We start from the raw sequence: 19,942 nt of genomic DNA on the forward strand, positions 1-19,942 counted from the left end.
TTTGTTTTCTAAAATTTCAGGTTACAAAATAAATTGGCACAGGTCAGAGAGCATGCCTGTATCAAACACCATCTTGGTCACGTATGGAATATTTAGGCATTAAACTTGACCCAAATTTGAATGTGATAATGTCTTTAAATATGGATCCACTCATCCAAAAGATTCAGCTCAATTTATAAATCTGGAAAACTGAAACTTACATTATGGGGGAAAGTTAATGTGGTCAAGATGGAGGTTGTCTCGCAATTCAATTATGTCTACATGATGCTGCCAGTTGATATACCAGCGGGATTGCAAAAGTGAGTTTTATGGAACAAGAAAAGACTCAGAATTACAAAGGCATACGTAGGATTGGTGACCTGTATTCACAAAGAGTGTTTACAGCTTTGGCTGATCTTGGTCAGAAATATGGTTTGGACAAGAAAGGTAATTATTAGAGATACTTCCAAATCAGCAATTGTATAACAAAAGTTTCCGGGGATTAGGTTTTTGGCCTCAACCCCTACGGGACATAAGGCCGCTGTGTGTTATAAGGCCTTTAGCATGTTACGAAGGGACTTATGTGACGGTCTGAGGAGCATCTGGCAAAGTGACCTAGGATATAGTTTGTGTGACGAGGATTGGCTGAATATTTTATTGAATACAGGGAAATGTGTTAGGGAGGCCAGGGCAAAATTTATCCAATATAAATACATTATATTTATTTTTATATTACCCCGTCTAACCATCATAGAATGGCCTTACTGGATAATGATAGTGCTGGAAATGTCCTGAACTTACTTAGATGACATTTAGGAGTGCAAGCTTATTAAATCTTGTTAGAATAATATTTAGATGTTATTATACATTTGCCATGACGCAACTTTATTTCAATACATGGTGCACATATCATGTTGCAAATTAGTGGAGTGGACTATGCTTGAGTGTTTACAGTCAGAGTGGAGGTACAGGAGGACATCTCTACTGCAGAGAGGTGCCTGCAATTGGCAGGGCGGTGGCACTTCTTCAGAAGTGAGGATGAAGTAAACAACGTCGTGATGAGTCCTGATAAAGAAGTTGGCCTCAAAGTCTGAAGCAAGCGACATCGTGCTAGGTCCTGATAAAAGATGCTGACGTCAAAGTCAGCTGCGACCCACGACGGCACGCTCATGATAAACCGGACTAAACCAGCTTTTGAGAAGACGAACTGTACCACCCTTGAATGTAATCTGATTTCTCGAAGTGTAATCTGATTCCTCGATGTTATAAAAGGGAATGTATGAAAAACATCGAGGAACAGAAGGGAGATGAAGTTGCCAAATAAACTTTGTTAACCTTTCTGTCTCCACTTGGGCTGCGTGTCTCTTCTTTCAGCTATGAACCCTATATGTCAAATTGGCGAACCTGACATAAAATTGGTCCTTCAACGCCGTGAACCCAACATACTGGAGGTGTCCAGGGGCGGAGCCGACGACCGGGGACAATCGTGGCCACGACGAGGATTACTATTCTTTTTTACCTGGTCCTCGACTCTGCTGCTGAATGCTGAAGGTTGAAGGGAGCTGCGAAGGGAGACACTCGGCTCATCTTTGGTGAGTGTGTCATTTCCGAATGGGATGAATGTGTGCATGTGAAGGTACGTAGTTAAATTCCGCAGAAACAGGAGGGCGGACTCCTCTGCAAATTAGTAGTTAAACTCCGTGGATATTGGAGGGCGGACTCCACTACGCCTAGACAGAGTAAGTCTTTAAAACTGTGTAAAACCGTAAGGATACTAGTCAATGTTACGTGAAGAGACAGAGATAGTCTATAAAACTGATAGAGGATAACAGGGGTGTATCCTCCACGCGCGTTTGAAAGGGGAAAAAAAAGACAAGGGAAAAAAGTAAAAAGGGGGCAAAATAGTGTGAATGAATAAGTGTGCATGGAGGCTTGCAACCTCATTTTGGAACAGGAAATTTAACTGACAACTGTCTGGGAAGCAGAAGCTTGGGAATTACCTAAAACAGAGTAATTGTCAGCCTGTTCAGGGATTGGAGAACAGTTTAGGGAAACATGGGGAAATCAAACAGTAAAAAAGATAGCAAAAGGATCCGAAACAACAATTGACGTGTAAGGACTGGAAATTTATAGAAAGCCAATGTCCGGAAAAAGTAAAACATTTAAACTCATGGATAACAAAATATGAATTTGCTGGTCAACTTAATACACAAAAAAAAAAAAAATAGTCGACTTACAAAATAAAGCGAAGAGAGGAAAAAAAAAAAAAAAGAGGTGAATAAAGACGGATATGAAGATACAGAATTTTGGATGGCAATGGCACAAAGACAGAAACTAGATAGAAATAGCAAAACCAAATTGCAATAAGTAAATGTTCCACACATACTGTGGATACTGATGACATTACTTTAGGAAAGATAAGACAGCAAAAGAAGCAGCTACCAAGCCATTCATAGGTGTGGCTGTGTGTGCGCTGATAGATAACGTTCTGCGAGGCAACATCCTTGCAGACATGCAACAACAAAGTCTTATGCAAGAGAAAATCTATGGCTAGAAAAAGGAGCTACTTTGACTAATGGCATATATGTCAGTTCAGATAAAAAACAAAAAAACAAAAAAAAAAACAATTCTTCCAAAAAAATATTTTTCGCAATATTGACACATGTTGTCACACATGTCAAACAGGAGGGAAGGTATGGTAAGACAGATAAACCAATTTTGTACAACATGGTTTTAATTTTTCTGTGCTCGACACAATTGTCAGGGAAACATAAGCCCAAAACGAGGACAGTTTCCCCAAGCAACATACACCTTGTGCATTGTAAAAAGTCATCTCAACCCTACCCTATTAGGGGTCTCTCGGTTGACATGATTTTCGCGTGGATAAAAATTGAGATTTTGTGTTGTGTAGTTTTGGTTGCACTAAAAGCTGTGTTTCATGCATGTGTCCGAGACCATTACTATGAGTAATTCCAACAGCTCTTCCATCAACATGCCTTTTAGAAGTAATGACAAAATTGACACCTAATGCGGACTGCATTGCTTGGAATGATGTGTACGCTGCGATTAAGGCAACGAAAGATAAGCCTATCTTTTCTACCGATGTGGCAGTGGCTAACTTTACTTGTGTTAATCTCACAGGAACACAAGTGGTGTAAGACAACTGTGCTCCAAGCAGGTACACTACTACCACGCAGCGACGTGTGGTGGTGGTGCGGGGTACTAAATTATTTGATTCATTAAAGGACGCAGTTGGAACTTGTGCATTGGTGTCACTTCTCTTACCAGTGTCTATTTTTCCATCCTCTGCAGGGGACATTCAAAGAGCAGTTGAAGCCCACGAATCCCCCTATTATTACGCCAGGAAAAGACGAAGTGCTTCCTGGAGGGATGGTGATATGACCTATTAAATCTTTATGGGCAAAAGTCCTATGCCACATAGGGAAATGGGTGGGATTTTCAAATTCTATATAACCAAGACTGTCTTTCAGGAGATAGAAATGAACTGCCTAATATACCTAAACTTGTTTTCTCTGTGATAAAGATCGTGACGGTCATGGCTGCAGATTGTGGAAAAATATATCACCTCCAAACTTCAAACAATGAATGGAATTGATGTCACAAATTGTATCGTATGAGCATGTTGACCAGGATTAGTGATGATGTTGAGAACTTCAGATGAATGTGTTACCGCTTTCTCCAATTTAATACTGGGATGACACGGTGATAAATGTTACTTGTTTGGTTGTGAACTTTGATGACTATATGAGGTTGACCGTGATGTGTAAGGACATTTGGGATAGACCTTTTTGTTGTCTTTTGTCTTAAAGATAATCAAGATGGCCATTATTAGTCCCACAATGGGGAAATTTGCAGTGTTACAGCAGCCAAGTATTAGGTTACACAGAGATGGCGGCGTAATGTTGCTGTTAATGTATAATATTAGCAACAAACATTCAGAAAGATATGTATGTACACATTTATATCCCTCAACATATACAAGTGTAAGGAAACACTCCTAACGCATTTACTCCCTTAGACGTACAAAGACGTCTTTTAAAGCAATGACGCCCTCTACCAAAGACGTATAAGTACGTTTCCTGTCTTTTTTACGTCATAGTGTACATAAGGGTCTGATCTGATGCAACCTCTGACTGAGAATCAGCCTTGTCCGCATTGTGAATCATGTAAAAATCACCCAGCAGGGGGCAGAGGTGCAAATGATCCGCCTTGAATCTGCGCCAGAGGTACAAATGGGGGGCGGGATCCTGGGGTAGACGGTATAAGTGTGGAGAGCAGCGTGGTTAGCAGCAGCAGCATCAGCAGCACTAGCAGCAGTAGCATTAGTAGCGTTAGCAATCAAATTCTCCAAGCAAATGACGATCGAGGAATGCTTTTTTATAAAAAAAGCTTCCCAAAAGCATCAAGGCGATGGAGACGCTTTGGTTGAGAGGATGACGCTTCGTCGTCGTCACACCAAACAGGCGTCTAAAGAGGCTGCGCATGCCTTGCGGCCTGCATCGCCGGCGGCGTCAGACCACGAGGACGACAGCCATGCCGGACCATCGCGTGCGGGACCGTCGCGTGCCGGACCGTCGCGTGCCGGACCATCGCGTGCTGGACGTCGCCCGCAAATGGTCTTGCCGGAGTCGAGCGATGAGGAGCACGGCGATGGTGTCGCACATGGTCGCCATCGCCCATAAACGGACTCCTCGGAGTCGAGCGGCGACGACCTCGTGCGGGACTTCGCCCACGCAGCTCGCAACTCGCTTCGCCAGAGACTTCCAACAGCGAAGACGAATTTGAGCCGGATTTGGATCCAGACATGTCCGACGAGTACGTGCCTTTGGACAACAGACAAAGTAGCCGAGAGTCCTCACCAGATCCCCTCGAACGAGGAGGTAAGCGCTCGCAAGTTAGCATTGAACATGTGGTTTTACCCCTCATGCTTTTATTGTACATATCATGCATCTTGCAGGCAGAAAATGTCGCGTAAATGTGCAGTTAGACGCGAGCGTAACTCAGCCCCGACTAGGAAGTCAGCGAGCAAATGTGCAATTGCACGCGCCCGGACGAGGAAGTATGCGAGCAAATGTGCGGTTACACGCGAGCGTAACTAAACCCCGACGAGGAAATAAACGCTCGCAAGTTAGCATTGAACGTGTGGTTAGCCCTCATGCATTTATTGTACATATCATGCATCTTGCAGGCAGAATATGTCGCGTAAATGTGCAGTTACACGCGAGCGTAACTCCTCCCCAACGAGGAAGTAAACGCTCGCAAGTTAGCATTGAACTGTGGTTTTACCCCTCATGCTTTTATTGTACATATCATGCATCTTGCGGGCAGAATATGTCGCGTAAATGTGCAGTTACACGCGAGCGTAACTCCTCCCCGACGAGGAAGTAAACGCTCGCAAGTTAGCATTGAACTGTGGTTTTACCCCTCATGCTTTTATTGTACATATCATGCATCTTGCGGGCAGAATATGTCGCGTAAATGTGCAGTTAGACGCGAGCGTAACTCAGCCCCGACTAGGACGTCAGCGAGCAAATGTGCAATTGCACGCGAGCGTAACTAAACTCCGACGAGGAAATAAACGCTCGCAAGTTAGCATTGAACTGTGGTTTTACCCCTCATGCTTTTATTGTACATATCATGCATCTTGCGGGCAGAATATGTCGCGTAAATGTGTAGTTAGACGCGAGCATAACTCAGCTCCGACTAGGAAGTCAGCGAGCAAATGTGCAATTGCACGCGAGCGTGACTCTGCCCCGACGAGGAAATAAACGCTCGCAAGTTAGCATTGAACATGTGGTTAGCCCTCATGCATTTATTGTACATATCATGCATCTTGCGGGCAGAATGTCGCGTAAATGTGCAGTTAGACGCGAGCGTAACTCAGCCCCGACGAGGAAGCAACAATACTGAATGGTGTGGTAATCATACATACTTTCTACAATTCACAGATTTTGCATCCCGCGGCAAGAAAGTTCCTCCTCGTCTTGTTGGTGCAAAGAAAGGTAAATTATAATATGAAACTTCACACGCCAGCAATAAAATGCAGCAATAAATATATATTTCCAATTGTTTATATTTCTGTAATTTACAGGTTGTGCATCAGGAAGCAGTGGTTCCGGATGGCGTCACACTGGATGGCAACCAAGGAAAATCGACTTTACAGCAACCCCTGGACCACTGAATGTCGCTGCCCATCTGGAGTCTGAGGAGCCAGCTGACTTCCTGCAGCTGTTTCTCACGGATGAGCTTCTGCAGCACATCGCGGATGCCACCAATCGCTTCGCAGACAATTATTTTCACACAAACCCCAGTGGTGTTCACCGCAAGAAACTGCGATGGAGACCAACGACTGTTGAGGAACTAAAATTATTTTTCGGGCTCAGTTTTATCACAGGATTTGTGAAAAAAACAACCCTTGCGATGTACTGGTCTGTACATCATTTACATACAGTCCCTATTTTTGGTCAGACAATGGCAAGGAACCGCTACCAAAACATTTTGAGATTCCTTCATTTCAATACGGCAACAACATTTGACGCATCCGATAGACTTTACAGGGTCAATCAGGTGCTCAATTACCTGCTGGAAAAATTCATTTAGGGTTTACAACCCACAAAAACTAGTGAAATATGGCATAAAATCATATATTTTGTGTGACTCTGAAACAGGCTATTGTTTCAATTTGCAGCCATACAAAGGTGAGGCTTGTACGGTTGCCAACATTGTGTCTGTGCTGCTTGACCGCCTCACCGGACAGGGATACACCCTCTATATGGACAATTTTTATAATTCAGTGGACATGTGCACAAGGCTTCTTGAGGCAAAGACTCATGTGTGCGGCACGCTTCGGCAAAATAGAGGAGAGCCACAAATGATAAAGGAGGCCACAAAGAGCACCTTGGGGACAGGGGGAAGACTTGCCTGCCATAACGGCAATGTGTTGGTGATTGCATGGCAGGACAAGCGCACAGTGGTGACCACCTGCCACAAGGATCAAATGCAGAAGGTTGACGTGTGGAAGAAAGGTGAAAGGAGAAAGGTCAGCGTGATGAAGCCGGAGTGTGTCGTTGTTTATAATTCATGCATGAATGGGGTGGACAGATTGGACCAAAATACTGCTTATTACCCCTTTATGCGGAGGACCCTGAACTGGCCCAAAAAGTTTGTTGCATATTTATTTCAGTTGAGCATGTTCAACGCTTATGTTATTTTTGAAGCCAGACACCCAAACAAGGCACGTTCCCTTTTAGATTTTATGATAAATGTTGCAGACGCATGGACATCAAAGCAGCTCATCATGGCGGAAGCAACTGTTGAGGGTGCTGTGGGTCAGGGACAAAATAGACGGGCCCCTTACAAATCCGATCTACCAATTCGGCTTGCCCAGCCTTTGGACAAACACAAGCTCGCCTATTTGCCACGGACCAGCAAAGCCAGGCCACAAAGAGTGTCGGGTCTGTTTGCGCAAAGGCAAGCGGAGTGAGACAAGAATTTGGTGTGAAGTATGTTGTGTGCCCTTGCATCAAGGAAACTGTTTTATTTTATATCACACAAAAAAAAGTATGTATGACACTGATGTATTTCATTTTTGTACATAGTTCAACAGTTCAGTCGTTTTGTGTTATGTGCAAATAAATTTATTTTATCAAAAGCATATTTTTTGTGCTTTTTTTTTGTTATTTTATAGAAGGCACACATTATTTAGATGTTTGAGGTGTCATAAAAGCCATAAATAATCAAGTGTCAAAGTTCAAATTATGGTCGAAATGCATCAGTTTACAAAAAGCTCATTTTCTCAGTTTTTTCCCCAGGGATTGGAGTTTTCATGAAATTTAGCTATTTTCAAATGCCGATTGCTCAAGAATGGAAAAAGATAGAAACAAACTTTCTGTTGAAAGAAGAGAGTCTCATCTTTCTTTTGGTGTGCTCCATGTTTATATAGCATTAGAATACAATATTCTGTGGGCCTTGCAATATTAGTCAAAACCCAGGAAAACGCTGGGATTGAGCGGGTTGCTCCAGTGAAAATGGCTGGTATTTAATGAACTAATGTCTGTCCATGGTGCAGAGGGGAAATAAATAAAAACGCTGCAATGATAAAAAAGTACTGAATGATAGAAAATACTGCAATGATAAAAATATTGCAATGATAAAAGTACTGTAATGGTAAGAGTACTGAAATGATGGAAAAAATACTGCAATGACAAAAAAAATACCAGAATGATAAAAGTACTGTAATAGTAAAAGCACTGCAATGATAGAAGATACTGCAATGATAAAATTACTATAATGGTAAAAGTACTGCAATGATAAAAAATTCCTGCAATGATAAAACTACTTTAATGATAAGAATACTGTAATGGTAAACAAAATACAGCATTGGTCAATATTTAAGTATAGCATTGGATACACACAGTAGTAGTGTGTATTGCATCCTAGGACTGCACAATTGCACTAATGCCCGCCCATTTGTAGGCCTGACCTAATTATTCTTGTTAAAAAGTCTGACAACAGCCGGCAGGAAGGAGCGGCGAAATCTCTCTTTCGTACAGCGAGGGTGTAACAGTCTATCACTGAAGGAGCTGTGGAGTGTTCTAAGAGTGTCATTGAGTGGGTGAGCTGGGTTGTCCAGCATTGACGACAGTTTTGCCGTCATCCTCCTGCCCCCCACTGAGATCACAGAGTCCAGGGAGCAGCCCAGCACAGAGCTGGCCCTCCTCACTGGTTTGTCCAGTCTCTTTTTGTCCCGGCCCAAGATGCCTCCTGCCCAGGAGACCACTCCATAGAAAATGACCGGTGCGAGTCATAGAAGTTCCTGAGGAGTGTCCCCTGAACGCCAAAGGACCTCAGCCTCCTGAGTCGGAAGAGTCTGCTCAGACCCTTCCTATAGAGAGCGTCTGTGTTGTCGCTCCAGTCCAGTTTATTGTTCAGATGAACACCCAGGTACTTGTAAGTTGAGAACCTCTCAACGTCTGTTCCCTGGATATTCACTGGTGGAGGTGGAGAGTGCAGACGCTTGCAGAAATCCACCACCAGCTCTTTGGATTTCACAGCGTTGATTTGGAGGCGGTTCTGCTAACACGAGTCCACAAAACCCTGCGTAACCCCTCTTTACTCCCGATCGTCTCCGCCAGTGATGAGGCCGACAAACGCAGAGTGATCAGAGAACTTTTGCAGGTGACAAGTAGAGGAATTGTATTTGTAGTCCGAGGTGTAGAGGGTGAACAGGAAGGGAGCCAGAACAGTTCCCTGCGGCGCTCCCGTGCTGAAGAGGAGCACGTCAGACTCACAGTCCTGTGTTCTCACGTACTGTGGCCGGTTTGTGAGGTAGTCGTGGATCCATGTGATGAGGTGGTGGGCCATTCACGCCTGCTCCAGCTTGTCCCCCAATAGGGTGGGCTGGATGGTTTTGAAAACACTGGAGAAATCAAAGAACATGATCCTCACAGTGCTCCCCGCCTTCTCCAGGTTGGAGAGTGAAGTGTGGAGCAGGTAGATGATGGCATCATCCATAGTGATGCCAGGCTGGTATGCGAACTGGAGCGTGTCCATCAAAGAGCTCACCAGGGGGCGCAGATGGACGAGGACCAGTCTCTCTCGGGTCTTCATCAGATGAGACGTCAGCGCTATTGGTCTGAAGTTGTTGAGCTCCTTCGGATGGGGGGTCTTTGGAACCGGAACCAGGCAGGATGTTTTCCAGGGCTGGGGGACTCTGCCCAGCTTCAGGCTCAGGTTGAACATGTGCTGGACGATTCCACACAGCTTGTCTGCGCAAGATTTCAGGAGCAGGGAGATAATCCCATCTGGACCCGCTGCCTTCCTCGTCTTCATCTTCCTCAGCTGGTTCTTCGCCAGAGATGTTGTGAGGAACAAGGCTGAGCAGGAGGAAGTTGTTGTTGTCTGATGTGGCTGGGAACTGAAACCTGTGGAGAGAAAGAGGGGAGAGAGGAGAGGAGAGAGAGAGGGGAGAAGAAAGGAGAGAGAGGGAAGAGAGCGTCTCGTTTGTAGCGGCAGGAGGGGTAGGTGGGTCTGCAGCAGCAGAGACTGAGCAGGGGCAGGCATCTGATCAAACCTATTGGAAAATAGGTTCAACTCATTTGCCCACTGAAGGCCCTTCCTTCTGGGTCTTACCTGGTTGTCCGTGGCCTGAGATGGCCTTCAGGCCCCTCCAGACATCCCTGGCATTAAAAATTCTGCAACTGTTCCTCCATCGGCATCCTGTAGGACTTTTTCCCTTCTCTGATCCTCCTTCTCAGTTGACGTTGCACTCTCTTCAGCTCCTTCTTGTCGCCTGACACAAAAGCCCTCTTTTTCTCCTTCAGGAGTTTTAATGTCCGGTGTGATCCAGTGTTTGTTGTTGGAGAAACATCTTACTGTCCTGGTGGGAATGGTGTTCTCCATGCAGAAATTAATATCGTCTGTAATTGTGTTTGTTAGACCATTAATGTCCCACCCGTGGGCTTCGCTGAATACCTCCCACACAGTTGTGTTGAAACAATCCTTTAAGGCCTCCTCGGCTTCTCCAGACCACCTCTGAACTGTGCGTGTCACAGCTGGCTGCCTGCGGACCAGAGGTTTGGACACAGGCAGGAGGGCAACCAAGTTGTGATCAGCTTTGCCCAGCGGGGGGAGGGACAGAGATGTGTACACCTCCATGGTGTTGGCATAGAAAAGGTCTAATATTTTATCGTCTCTGGTGTGGCAGGTTACATATTGTGTGAATGAAGGCAGAGAGGAGGAACGAGAAACATGATTGAAGTCACCAGAGGTAAGGAGCAAGGCATTTGCGTGCTGTGTTTGTAGCCTGCTCTCAGCAGCAGTCAGTATATCGCAGGCTGTGTCACTGTTAGCAGAGGGTGGCACGTACACCGCTACTGCGATCACATGACTGAACTCTCGCGGTAAATAGTACGGATGAATACTAACAGCTATCAGCTCAATGTCCCGACTGCAAAGTTGATCCTTAATAGTGATCTGCCCAGGGTTACACCATCTATCATGAACAAACACAGCCAGCCCGCCTCCTTTCCTCCTACTGCTCTCCAGTGTGTGGAAGCCGTCCAATTTCACGACGATGTCCGGCGCTAGCTCTGTTAGCCATGACTCTGTGAACATCAGCAAGCTAGCCTCCGGGAAATTCCTCTCGTGCCGGGTTAGCGCTGTTAGCTCGTCCATTTTATTGGGAAGCCATCTAACATTCACCATAATAACGGACGGGAGGACGGGGTGGTATCGTCTCCTCCTTGCCTGGCATTTAGCCCCCGCACAACATCTCCGTCTCTTCCTCCTCAGCTCGCGGGGGATATCGGGTCTCGCTCCGGGAGCCGGCGTGGGGTTATTATACGGAGTGCTAACAGTGGATCTCTTGTGGAAGTGATGTAATGTGTGTACAGCATTGGTCAATCTAAGTACACCATTGAAAAAAGTATGGTCATAGGGTGTATTGGGAATTGTATCCTAGCAGCTGACAGGAAGGAGCGGCGAAATCTCTCCTTTGCACAGCGAGGGTGTAACAGTCCATCACTGAAGGAGCTGTGGATTGCTTGAAGGATTGTATTACGATTGCTGGCATTATTTTAAACACTTACGGGACAGAAGGTCAATTATTTAATTTAGCAGGTTCATATTTACTGAATATGTTAAACATTGATGAAACAAAATGCATTTATCAAATGAAAGTAGAAGCACTGTGCATAGATACGATTGACTGGGATTGTAGTCATGGTGTTTACTGATTCATTATATTATTCTCATATGCTAGATTTATATTACTTAGTTTAAATGTAAGACCTCAAACTTGCACACATAATATTTTCATGACCCACACTCTCATTCAGAACAAACAGATTCAGTCTGCTCAGGTCAAACTGATGACAATCAAGATAGCACTTCATGGACAAATACGACATATCACATTCTCCACATAGGCCATAGAAAATACAAACATATCAAGTTGGGTAGAGGAGGACGTCACAGAGACACTATCAAGGACACCAAAAAATATAACAATTTGATCTGGGTTCCGGCGCCGCGTGAGTGGCTGCCTGTTTACAGCAGCGTGGCTCACTATTGAGCCTTTTTCGTGTGTTTTTTCCCTTTACCCTTTTTTATTTTATTTTTACCTCACCTCAGCAATGGACATCCAACTTGCGGTGGTTTTACTACTGTTGGGGGCTGTTTTTTGCGCGATCGTGTCCGGAGACGAAACTCGGAGCTACGGATCGATCGTGTACACAAGAGATCAGCAGTTAGCACTCCGTGCTAACCCCGCGTGGGCTCCCGGAGCGAGACCCGATATTCCCCGCGAGCTGAGGAGGAAGAGACGGGGATGTCGTGCGGGGGCTAAACGCCAGGCAAGGAGGAGACGATATCACCCCGTCCTCCCGTCCGTTATTATGGGGAATGTTCGATCCCTCCCCAACAAAATGGACGAGCTAACAGCGCTAACCCGGCACGAGAGGATTGTCCGGGAGGCTAGCTTGCTGGTGTTCACGGAGTCGTGGCTAACAGAGCTAACGCCGGACGCCGTCGTGGAATTGGACGGCTTCCAAATACTACGCGCGGACAGGACACTGGAGAGCGATAAGAGAAAAGGGGGAGGACTGGCTGTGTTTGTTAATGATAGATGGTGTAACCCTGGGCATATAACTGTTAAGGATCAACTTTGCAGTCGGGACATTGAGATGATAGCTGTTAGCATGCGTCCGGTCTATTTACCGCGAGAGTTCAGTCATGTGATCGCGGTGGCGGCGTACGTGCCTCCCTCTGCTAACGGTGAGACAGCCTGTGATGTACTGAATGCAGCTGTGAGCAGGCTACAAACACAGCACCCAAATGCCTTGTTCCTTATCTCTGGTGACTTCAATCATGCTTCTCCTTCCTCCTCTCTGCCTTCATTCACACAATATGTAACATGCCAAACCAGAGACAATAAAATATTGGACCTCTTCTATGCCAACACCAAGGAGGCGTACACGTCACTGCCCCTCCCCCCGCTGGGCAAAGCTGACCACAACTTGGTTGCTCTCCTGCCTGTGTACAAACCTCTCGTCCGCAGGCAGCCAGCTGTGACACGCACAGTTCAGCGATGGTCCGGAGAAGCCGAGGAGGCCTTGAAGGACTGTTTCAACACAACTGTGTGGGAGGTATTCAGCGAAGCTCACGGTGAGGACATTAATGGTCTAACAGACACAGTTACAGACTATATTAACTTCTGCATGGAGAACACCATTCCCACCAGGACTGTAAGATGTTTCTCCAACAACAAACCCTGGATCACACCGGACATTAAAGCTCTCCTGAAGGAGAAAAAGAGGGCTTTTGTTTCAGGCGACAAGGACGAGCTGAAGAGAGTGCAGCGTCAGCTGAGAAGGAGGATCCGAGAGGGGAAAAAGTCCTACAGGATGCGGATGGAAGAACAACTGCAGCGGAACAATGCCAGGGATGTCTGGAGGGGCCTGAAGACCATCTCAGGCCACGGACAAGCAGGTAAGACCCAGAAGGGGGGGGGGCTTCAGTGGGCAAATGAGTTGAACCTATTTTTCAATAGGTTTGATCAAATGTCTGACCCCGCTCAGGCTTCCCTGATGCAGCCCCCACCCACCCCTCCTGCCACTGCGAACAAGACCCTCTCTCCCCCTCTCTCGCCCCTCTCTCTCTCCACAGGCTCCAGTTCCCAGCCTCATCAGACAACCACCACTTCCTCCTGCTCAGCCTTGTTCCTCACAACATCTCAGGTGAAGAACCAGCTGAGGAAGATGAAGGCGAGGAAGGCGGCAGGCCCAGATGGGATCAGCTCCCAGCTCCTCAAATCCTGCGCAGACCAGCTGTGTGGAATCGTCCAGCACATGTTCAACCTGTGCTTGAAGCTGGGCAGAGTCCCCCAGCTGTGGAAAACATCCTGCCTGGTTCCGGTTCCAAAGACACCCCATCCGAAGGAGCTCGACAACTTCAGACCAGTGGCGCTGACGTCTCATCTGATGAAGACCCTGGAGAGACTGGTCCTCGTCCATCTGCGCCCCCTGGTCAGCTCCTCAATGGACCCACTCCAGTTTGCATACCAGCCTGGCATCAGTGTGGATGATGCCATCATCTACCTGCTCCACACTTCACTCTTCCACCTGGAGAAGGCGGGGGGCACGGTGAGGATCATGTTCTTTGATTTCTCAAGTGCTTTCAACACCATCCAGCCCGCCTTATTGGGAGACAAGCTGGAGCAGGCGGGAGTGGCCCACCACCTCATCACATGGATTCACAACTACCTCACAAACCGGCCACAGTACGTGAGAACACAGGACTGTGTGTCTGACGTGCTCCTCTGCAGCACGGGAGCGCCGCAGGGAACTGTGCTGGCTCCCTTCCTGTTCACCCTCTACACCTCGGACTACAAATACAATTCCACAACCTGTCACCTGCAGAAGTTCTCTGATGACTCTGCGATTGTCGGCCTCATCACTGATGATGACGATCGGGAGTACAGAGGGGTTACGCAGGGGTTCGTGGACTGGTGTCAGCAGAACCGCCTCCAAATCAACGCTGGGAAATCCAAAGAGCTGGTGGTGGATTTCCGCAAGCGTCGGCACTCTCCACCTGCACCAGTGAATATCCAGGGAACAGACGTTGAGAGGGTCTCAACTTACAAGTACCTGGGTGTTCATCTGAACAATAAACTGGACTGGAGCGACAACACAGACGCTCTCTATAGGAAGGGTCAGAGCAGACTCTTCCTACTCAGGCGGCTGAGGTCCTTTGGCGTTCGGGGAACACTCCTCAGGAACTTCTATGACTCGGTGGTTTCATCAGTCATCTTCTATGGAGTGGTCTCCTGGGCAGGAGGCATCTCGGGCAGAGACAAAAAGAGACTGGACAAACTGGTGAGGAGGGCCAGCTCTGTCCTGGGCTGCTCCCTGGACTCTGTGGACTCAGTGGGGGGCAGGAGGATGACAGCAAAACTGTCATCAATGCTGGACAAACCAGCCCACCCATTCAATGACACTCTGAGAACACTTTACAGCTCCTTCAGTGACAGACTTTTACACCCTCGCTGTACCAAAGAGAGATTTCGCCGCTCCTTCCTGCCGACTGCTGTCAGACTTTTTAACAAGAACATTGGGTCAGGCCTACAAACAGGAGGGCATTAGTGCAATTGTGCAGTCCTAGAATGCAATATACACTACTACTTTACTTTCAGCCAAGGGTGTACTTAAACATCGACCAATGATGTATTTTGTTTACCATTACAGTATTCTTATTACAATACTTCTATCACTGTAGTATTTCTACCACTGCAGGATGTTCACTATTACAGTACTTTTATCATTGCAGTACTTTTATAATTACGGTATTTCCTATCATTGCGGTACTTTTACTATTACAATACTTCATCATTGCAGTATTTTTCCATCGTTGCAGTACTTCTACCATTATAGTACTTTTATCATTGCAGTATATTTTATCATTGCAGTACTTTTACCATTACAGTACTTTTATCATTGCAGTATTTTCTATCATTGCAGTACTTTCCTGCCATTTCAGTACTCTCACCATTACAGTACTTTTATCAGTGTAATATCTTTATCATTGCAGTATTTTCAATCATTCAGTAGTTTTTATCATTACAGTGTTTTCCCCTCTGTATAATGGACAGGCATTAGGAGTGTTTCCTTACACTTAGATACGTTTATACTGTGTATATTTGCATGCTTTTTATGAATGTCTGCTGCTAATGTTACACATTAACGGCTACATTACGCCGCCGACTCTGTGTGATCTATATCTTTGCTGCTGTAACACTTCAAATTTCCCCATTGTGGGACTAATAAAGGACATCTTTATCTTTATCTTTATACACCACACATGGGAAAACATACACCACACAATCTGCACACCGACAAGATTACAGGGGGATGTGAGCAGGAGAGACGGAGAGACTGCCGCCTGCCTGAGAAGGTCAGCCTTGGACGTGGAACGTGGAGCGGGCCGGGGGAAGGAGCAAGGATGACCGATTCAACCTACATGACCCTTGACAAAGAAAACCTCCGATAAAATTTGAGGCTGGGCTGAGATCAGTGCGCCATTTTTCGATTGTGCTCGTCCGAGTACAGTTTCTCGTGAGATTAAGAAAAAGCCGCCCAGATATCTGTCTTTGTACTATTTCCTGAACTCCAGAAATCGAAGAAACTAAAATATCGGAACTCTAATCAGCTGTTGTTGAGTCTTTATTTGACCCTTTTCTTTTTGAGTACAAAAAACGAACACGCATTGCAGTAAGTTTGGCTTTTAAGGTTCATTTACTAAATGTTTCTCATTCTCTCGGTGGCTCAACTCCAGCATGCTGTAATAGTGTCGTGGAGGAGGTGTCCAGCATTGATGAGTTTCCCCATCATCCTCCTGCCCCGCACTGAGTCCACAGAGTCCAGGGAGCAGCCCAGGACAGAGCTGGCTCTCCTCACCAGTTTATCCAGTGTCTTTTTGTCCCGGCCCATGATGCCTGTCCTGAGGAGTGTCCCCTGGACTCAAAAGGATCTCAGCTGCCTGAGTAGGAAGAGTCTGCTCTGACCCTTCCTAGAGAGAACATCCTCACAGTGGTCCCTGCCTTTTCCAGGTGGGAGAGTGAAGCTGTACTTAGGGGAAGTTGTACTTTGTGTTTTTTTTTCCTTTTTATTCTGGTTTTGTTTATTTCTATTTTTGTCACTGATATTATTGTTTGGCAGAAAAGTCAATCACAGTGCTCATTAAAACCAACAGCCCAACCCAACTTTACTTGGTGAATGGGGCGAACACGCCCCCCAGATGCCCCAACTTTACGATGTGGCGCACTACACCAAACAGAAGGCGTGTCGCGATTTTATGCGGGCGGTGTCGGATTGGTGTGTTTAGGCCTTAACATGTGCTCCAAGATACGACGGCATCCAAAATTTCACAAAATAGACAACGCATGTTCACAGTGAGGTTTATTTTCCACACGTGGGAAGTTTTAACCACGTGATGTGAAAAGGATCAAGCTTGTTAGAATAAGTTCGTAGCATGTTAGGATGTTAGTCGATGTTAGTGCATTCGGTGAATACCTCTCTTGCCAACCCTGCAGCCTTCTCAGATTGCAATTATATTGCAAATGCTATTAATCATTCAGCCCTTCACAAAATGTTTCTTTTCAATTGGATGTTGACCAGCCTCTCAACCAAAGAATGTTGTGAGATAGGGCTCCAGCATGCCAGCGACTCAAGTGAGAATAAGTGGTTTAGAGAATGAATGAATTTAGAATTAGAATTAGAAATCCCTTTATTGTCATTGTACTCGTGTGCAACGAGATTAGAGAGCTCCCCTCTCCAGTGCAAGACAACAATAATACAGACAAATGTATAAATTAGATAGATAAGAGAGTGGAATGGAAAATAATACTGAAGGGTATATAAAAACACATCACGATGCTGTTCTGCAAGGTAAGGGTGGTCTCGTGTGTGTGTGTGAGAGTTCAGAATAGAGATGGCTCTCGGAAGAAACTGTTTCTCAGTCTATTGGTCCTCGACTTGATGCATCTGTAGCCCCTGCCAGAGGGCATCAGGTCGAACAGGTGGGAGTTTGGATGGGTATTGTCTTTGACGATGTTGAGAGCCCTGCTGAGGCACCGGGCAGTGTAGATGTCCGACAGTGAGGGGAGAGGGCAGCCAATAATCCTTTGCACTGTTTTGACTGTCCTCTGGAGCCTCACTCTGTCCGCCTCAGTGCAGCCGCTGTACCAGGTGGAGACACAGTACGTCAGCAGGCTCTCGATGGACGAGTGGTAGAAGGTCAGCAGCAGCTTCCTGTCCAGGTTGAATTTCCTGAGGACTCTCAGGAAGTGCAGACGCTGGTGGACCTTCTTTACCACTGCTGTGGTGTTGTGAGTCCAAGAAAGGTCATCGGAGATCTGTACTCCCAGGAACTTGAACGTGTGGACCCTCTCCACACACACGCCTTCAATGCAGAGGGGGGGCGTCTTGTTCCTCCTGAAGTCGACGACGATCTCCTTTGTTTTTGCAATGTTGAGTTGCAGTCTGTTGTCCTCGCACCAAGCCGTCAGCCTCTTTACCTCCTCTCTGTAGGCTGTCTCGTCACCTTCCGAGATCAGACCGACCACTGTCGTGTCGTCAGCAAACTTGACGATGTTGTTGTTGCCGTGGGCTGGGCTGCAGTCGTAGGTGTAGAGGGCGTATAGGAGAGGGCTCAGCACGCATCCTTGAGGGGAACCGGTGCTCAGCGTGCGGGTGGAGGACGTGTAGGGGCCGAGCAACACAGTCTGGGGTCTGTTGGTCAGAAAGTCCTTAATCCAGATCCGTGTGAGGGCAGGGAGGCCGAGAATGTCCAGTTTGGCGACAAGGATGTCTGGGATGATTGTGTTGAATGCCGAGCTGTAGTCCACAAAGAGCATCCTTGCATAGCTCTGCTGTTGTTCCAGGTGGCCCAGCACAACATGCAGAACAGTGTCGATGGCGTCCTCAGTGGATCTGTTAGCCCGGTATGCAAACTGGTAGGGGTCCAGAGTGGGAGGAAGGCAGTCTCTGATGTGCTGGAGAACCAGCCTCTCGAAGCACTTCATGATGACTGGTGTGAGAACAACAGGACGGTAGTCATTCAGGTGGACGGCGGGTGACTTTTTGGGGACAGGAATAATGGTGGAAGTTTTCAAGCAGGAGGGGATGACTGCTTGAGCCAGGGAGCGGTTGAAGATCCTGCAGAAAACATGTGACAGTTGGTGGGCACATGCTCTGAGGACCTTGCCCGGTATTCCGTCGGGTCCAGTAGCTTTCCTGGGGTTAACAGCCAGGAGCGCGCGCCTCACATCGTGTTCCTCTACGGTGAGTGGGGGGGAGTTGGAGCATGAGGTGCAGGGGTGTGACGGTTGGGGCGAGTCAAAGCGAGCGAAGAAGCAGTTAAGCTCCTCTGCCAGCGATGCACTCGGGTCTACAGAGGTCGTGCTGCTGCCACGGAAGTTGGTGATGCTCCGTAGACCCTGCCACACTTCCCGTGGTCTGTTGCTGGCAAGGTGAGCCTCCAGCCTCCCCTTGTAGATTGCCTTGGCTAGCTTGATGCCTCTGCTCAGGTCAGCACGAGCCACCCTGTTCTGGGCTTTGTCGCCCGACCTGAAGGCAGCGTCACGGGCCTTGAGGAGAGAGCGGACCCTGCTGGACATCCAGGGCTTCGCATTTGGGAAGGTCCGTATGGTCCTGTGTAGGGACACAGTTTCCATGCAGAACTTGATGTAGTCCAGTACACAGTGCGTGTAGACATCAAGGTCCTGATGATCAAAGAGGTCCCAGTTGGTGTCTTGAAAGCAGTCCTGTAATTCATTCATGGCGTCATCACGCCAGGTTTTCACAGTCTTTGTGGTGGGCCTGAATCTGCGCCTGAGAGGGGTGTACGCAGGTGCGAGCTGCAAGGACAGGTGGTCTGACTGGCCGAGGGGGGTGAGTGGGAGGGCCCTGTATGCGTGCTTGATGTTCGAGTACACATGGTCGAGAGTGTTGTCTCCCCTCGTTGGGCACTTGACATGCTGGTGAAACTCTGGGAGTACAGTCTTTAAATTGGCCTTATTAAAGTCTCCCGCTACTATGTGAACGCCATCAGGGTGGGCCCGCTGATGTTTATTGATGACGCACGCGAGCAGCGAGAGCGCCGTGCTAGTGCTAGCGTCGGGAGGGATGTAAACAGTTGTGACGATCACTACCGTTAGCTCCCTCGGGAGAAAATGAATGAAAGAATGAATTGATGAAGGAAGGAATGAATGATGATGTTTCTACACAGAAAATACATTCCGCCGCCATGCACGTGAATTTAAGAAATACAAAAAAAACCCCAAATGTATCCGAATACATTATTCCAAAGGATTTTAAAAATATTTGCATAATGAAATATTCAATAGCTGCACCCCTCCGTTGTTGTTTTATTTCTATTATTTCATAAA

The 19,942-nt window shown here is 46.8% G+C and overlaps 2 protein-coding genes across 9 annotated transcripts in view; one reads left to right on the top strand and one right to left on the bottom strand.

Annotated features, from left to right (window-relative positions):
* Positions 1 to 19,942, bottom strand: part of LOC148331454 (zinc finger SWIM domain-containing protein 8-like) — a 259,367-nt gene that overhangs the window by 139,022 nt on the left and 100,403 nt on the right. The gene's annotated exons all lie outside the window — the stretch shown is intronic.
* LOC148331456 (uncharacterized) lies at positions 6,872 to 16,557 on the top strand. Its single transcript, XM_088305270.1, has 4 exons — positions 6,872 to 7,059; positions 12,926 to 13,488; positions 13,666 to 13,828; positions 16,500 to 16,557. Exons 1-4 carry the CDS (start codon positions 6,872 to 6,874, stop codon positions 16,555 to 16,557), a joined length of 972 nt encoding a protein of 323 aa, XP_088161396.1.

This window comes from Idiotropiscis lumnitzeri, chromosome 9 (genome assembly GCF_059441095.1).
Source record: "Idiotropiscis lumnitzeri isolate Australia: NSW breed Sydney's pygmy pipehorse chromosome 9, RoL_Ilum_1.0, whole genome shotgun sequence".
Lineage (NCBI taxonomy): Eukaryota > Metazoa > Chordata > Actinopteri > Syngnathiformes > Syngnathidae > Idiotropiscis > Idiotropiscis lumnitzeri.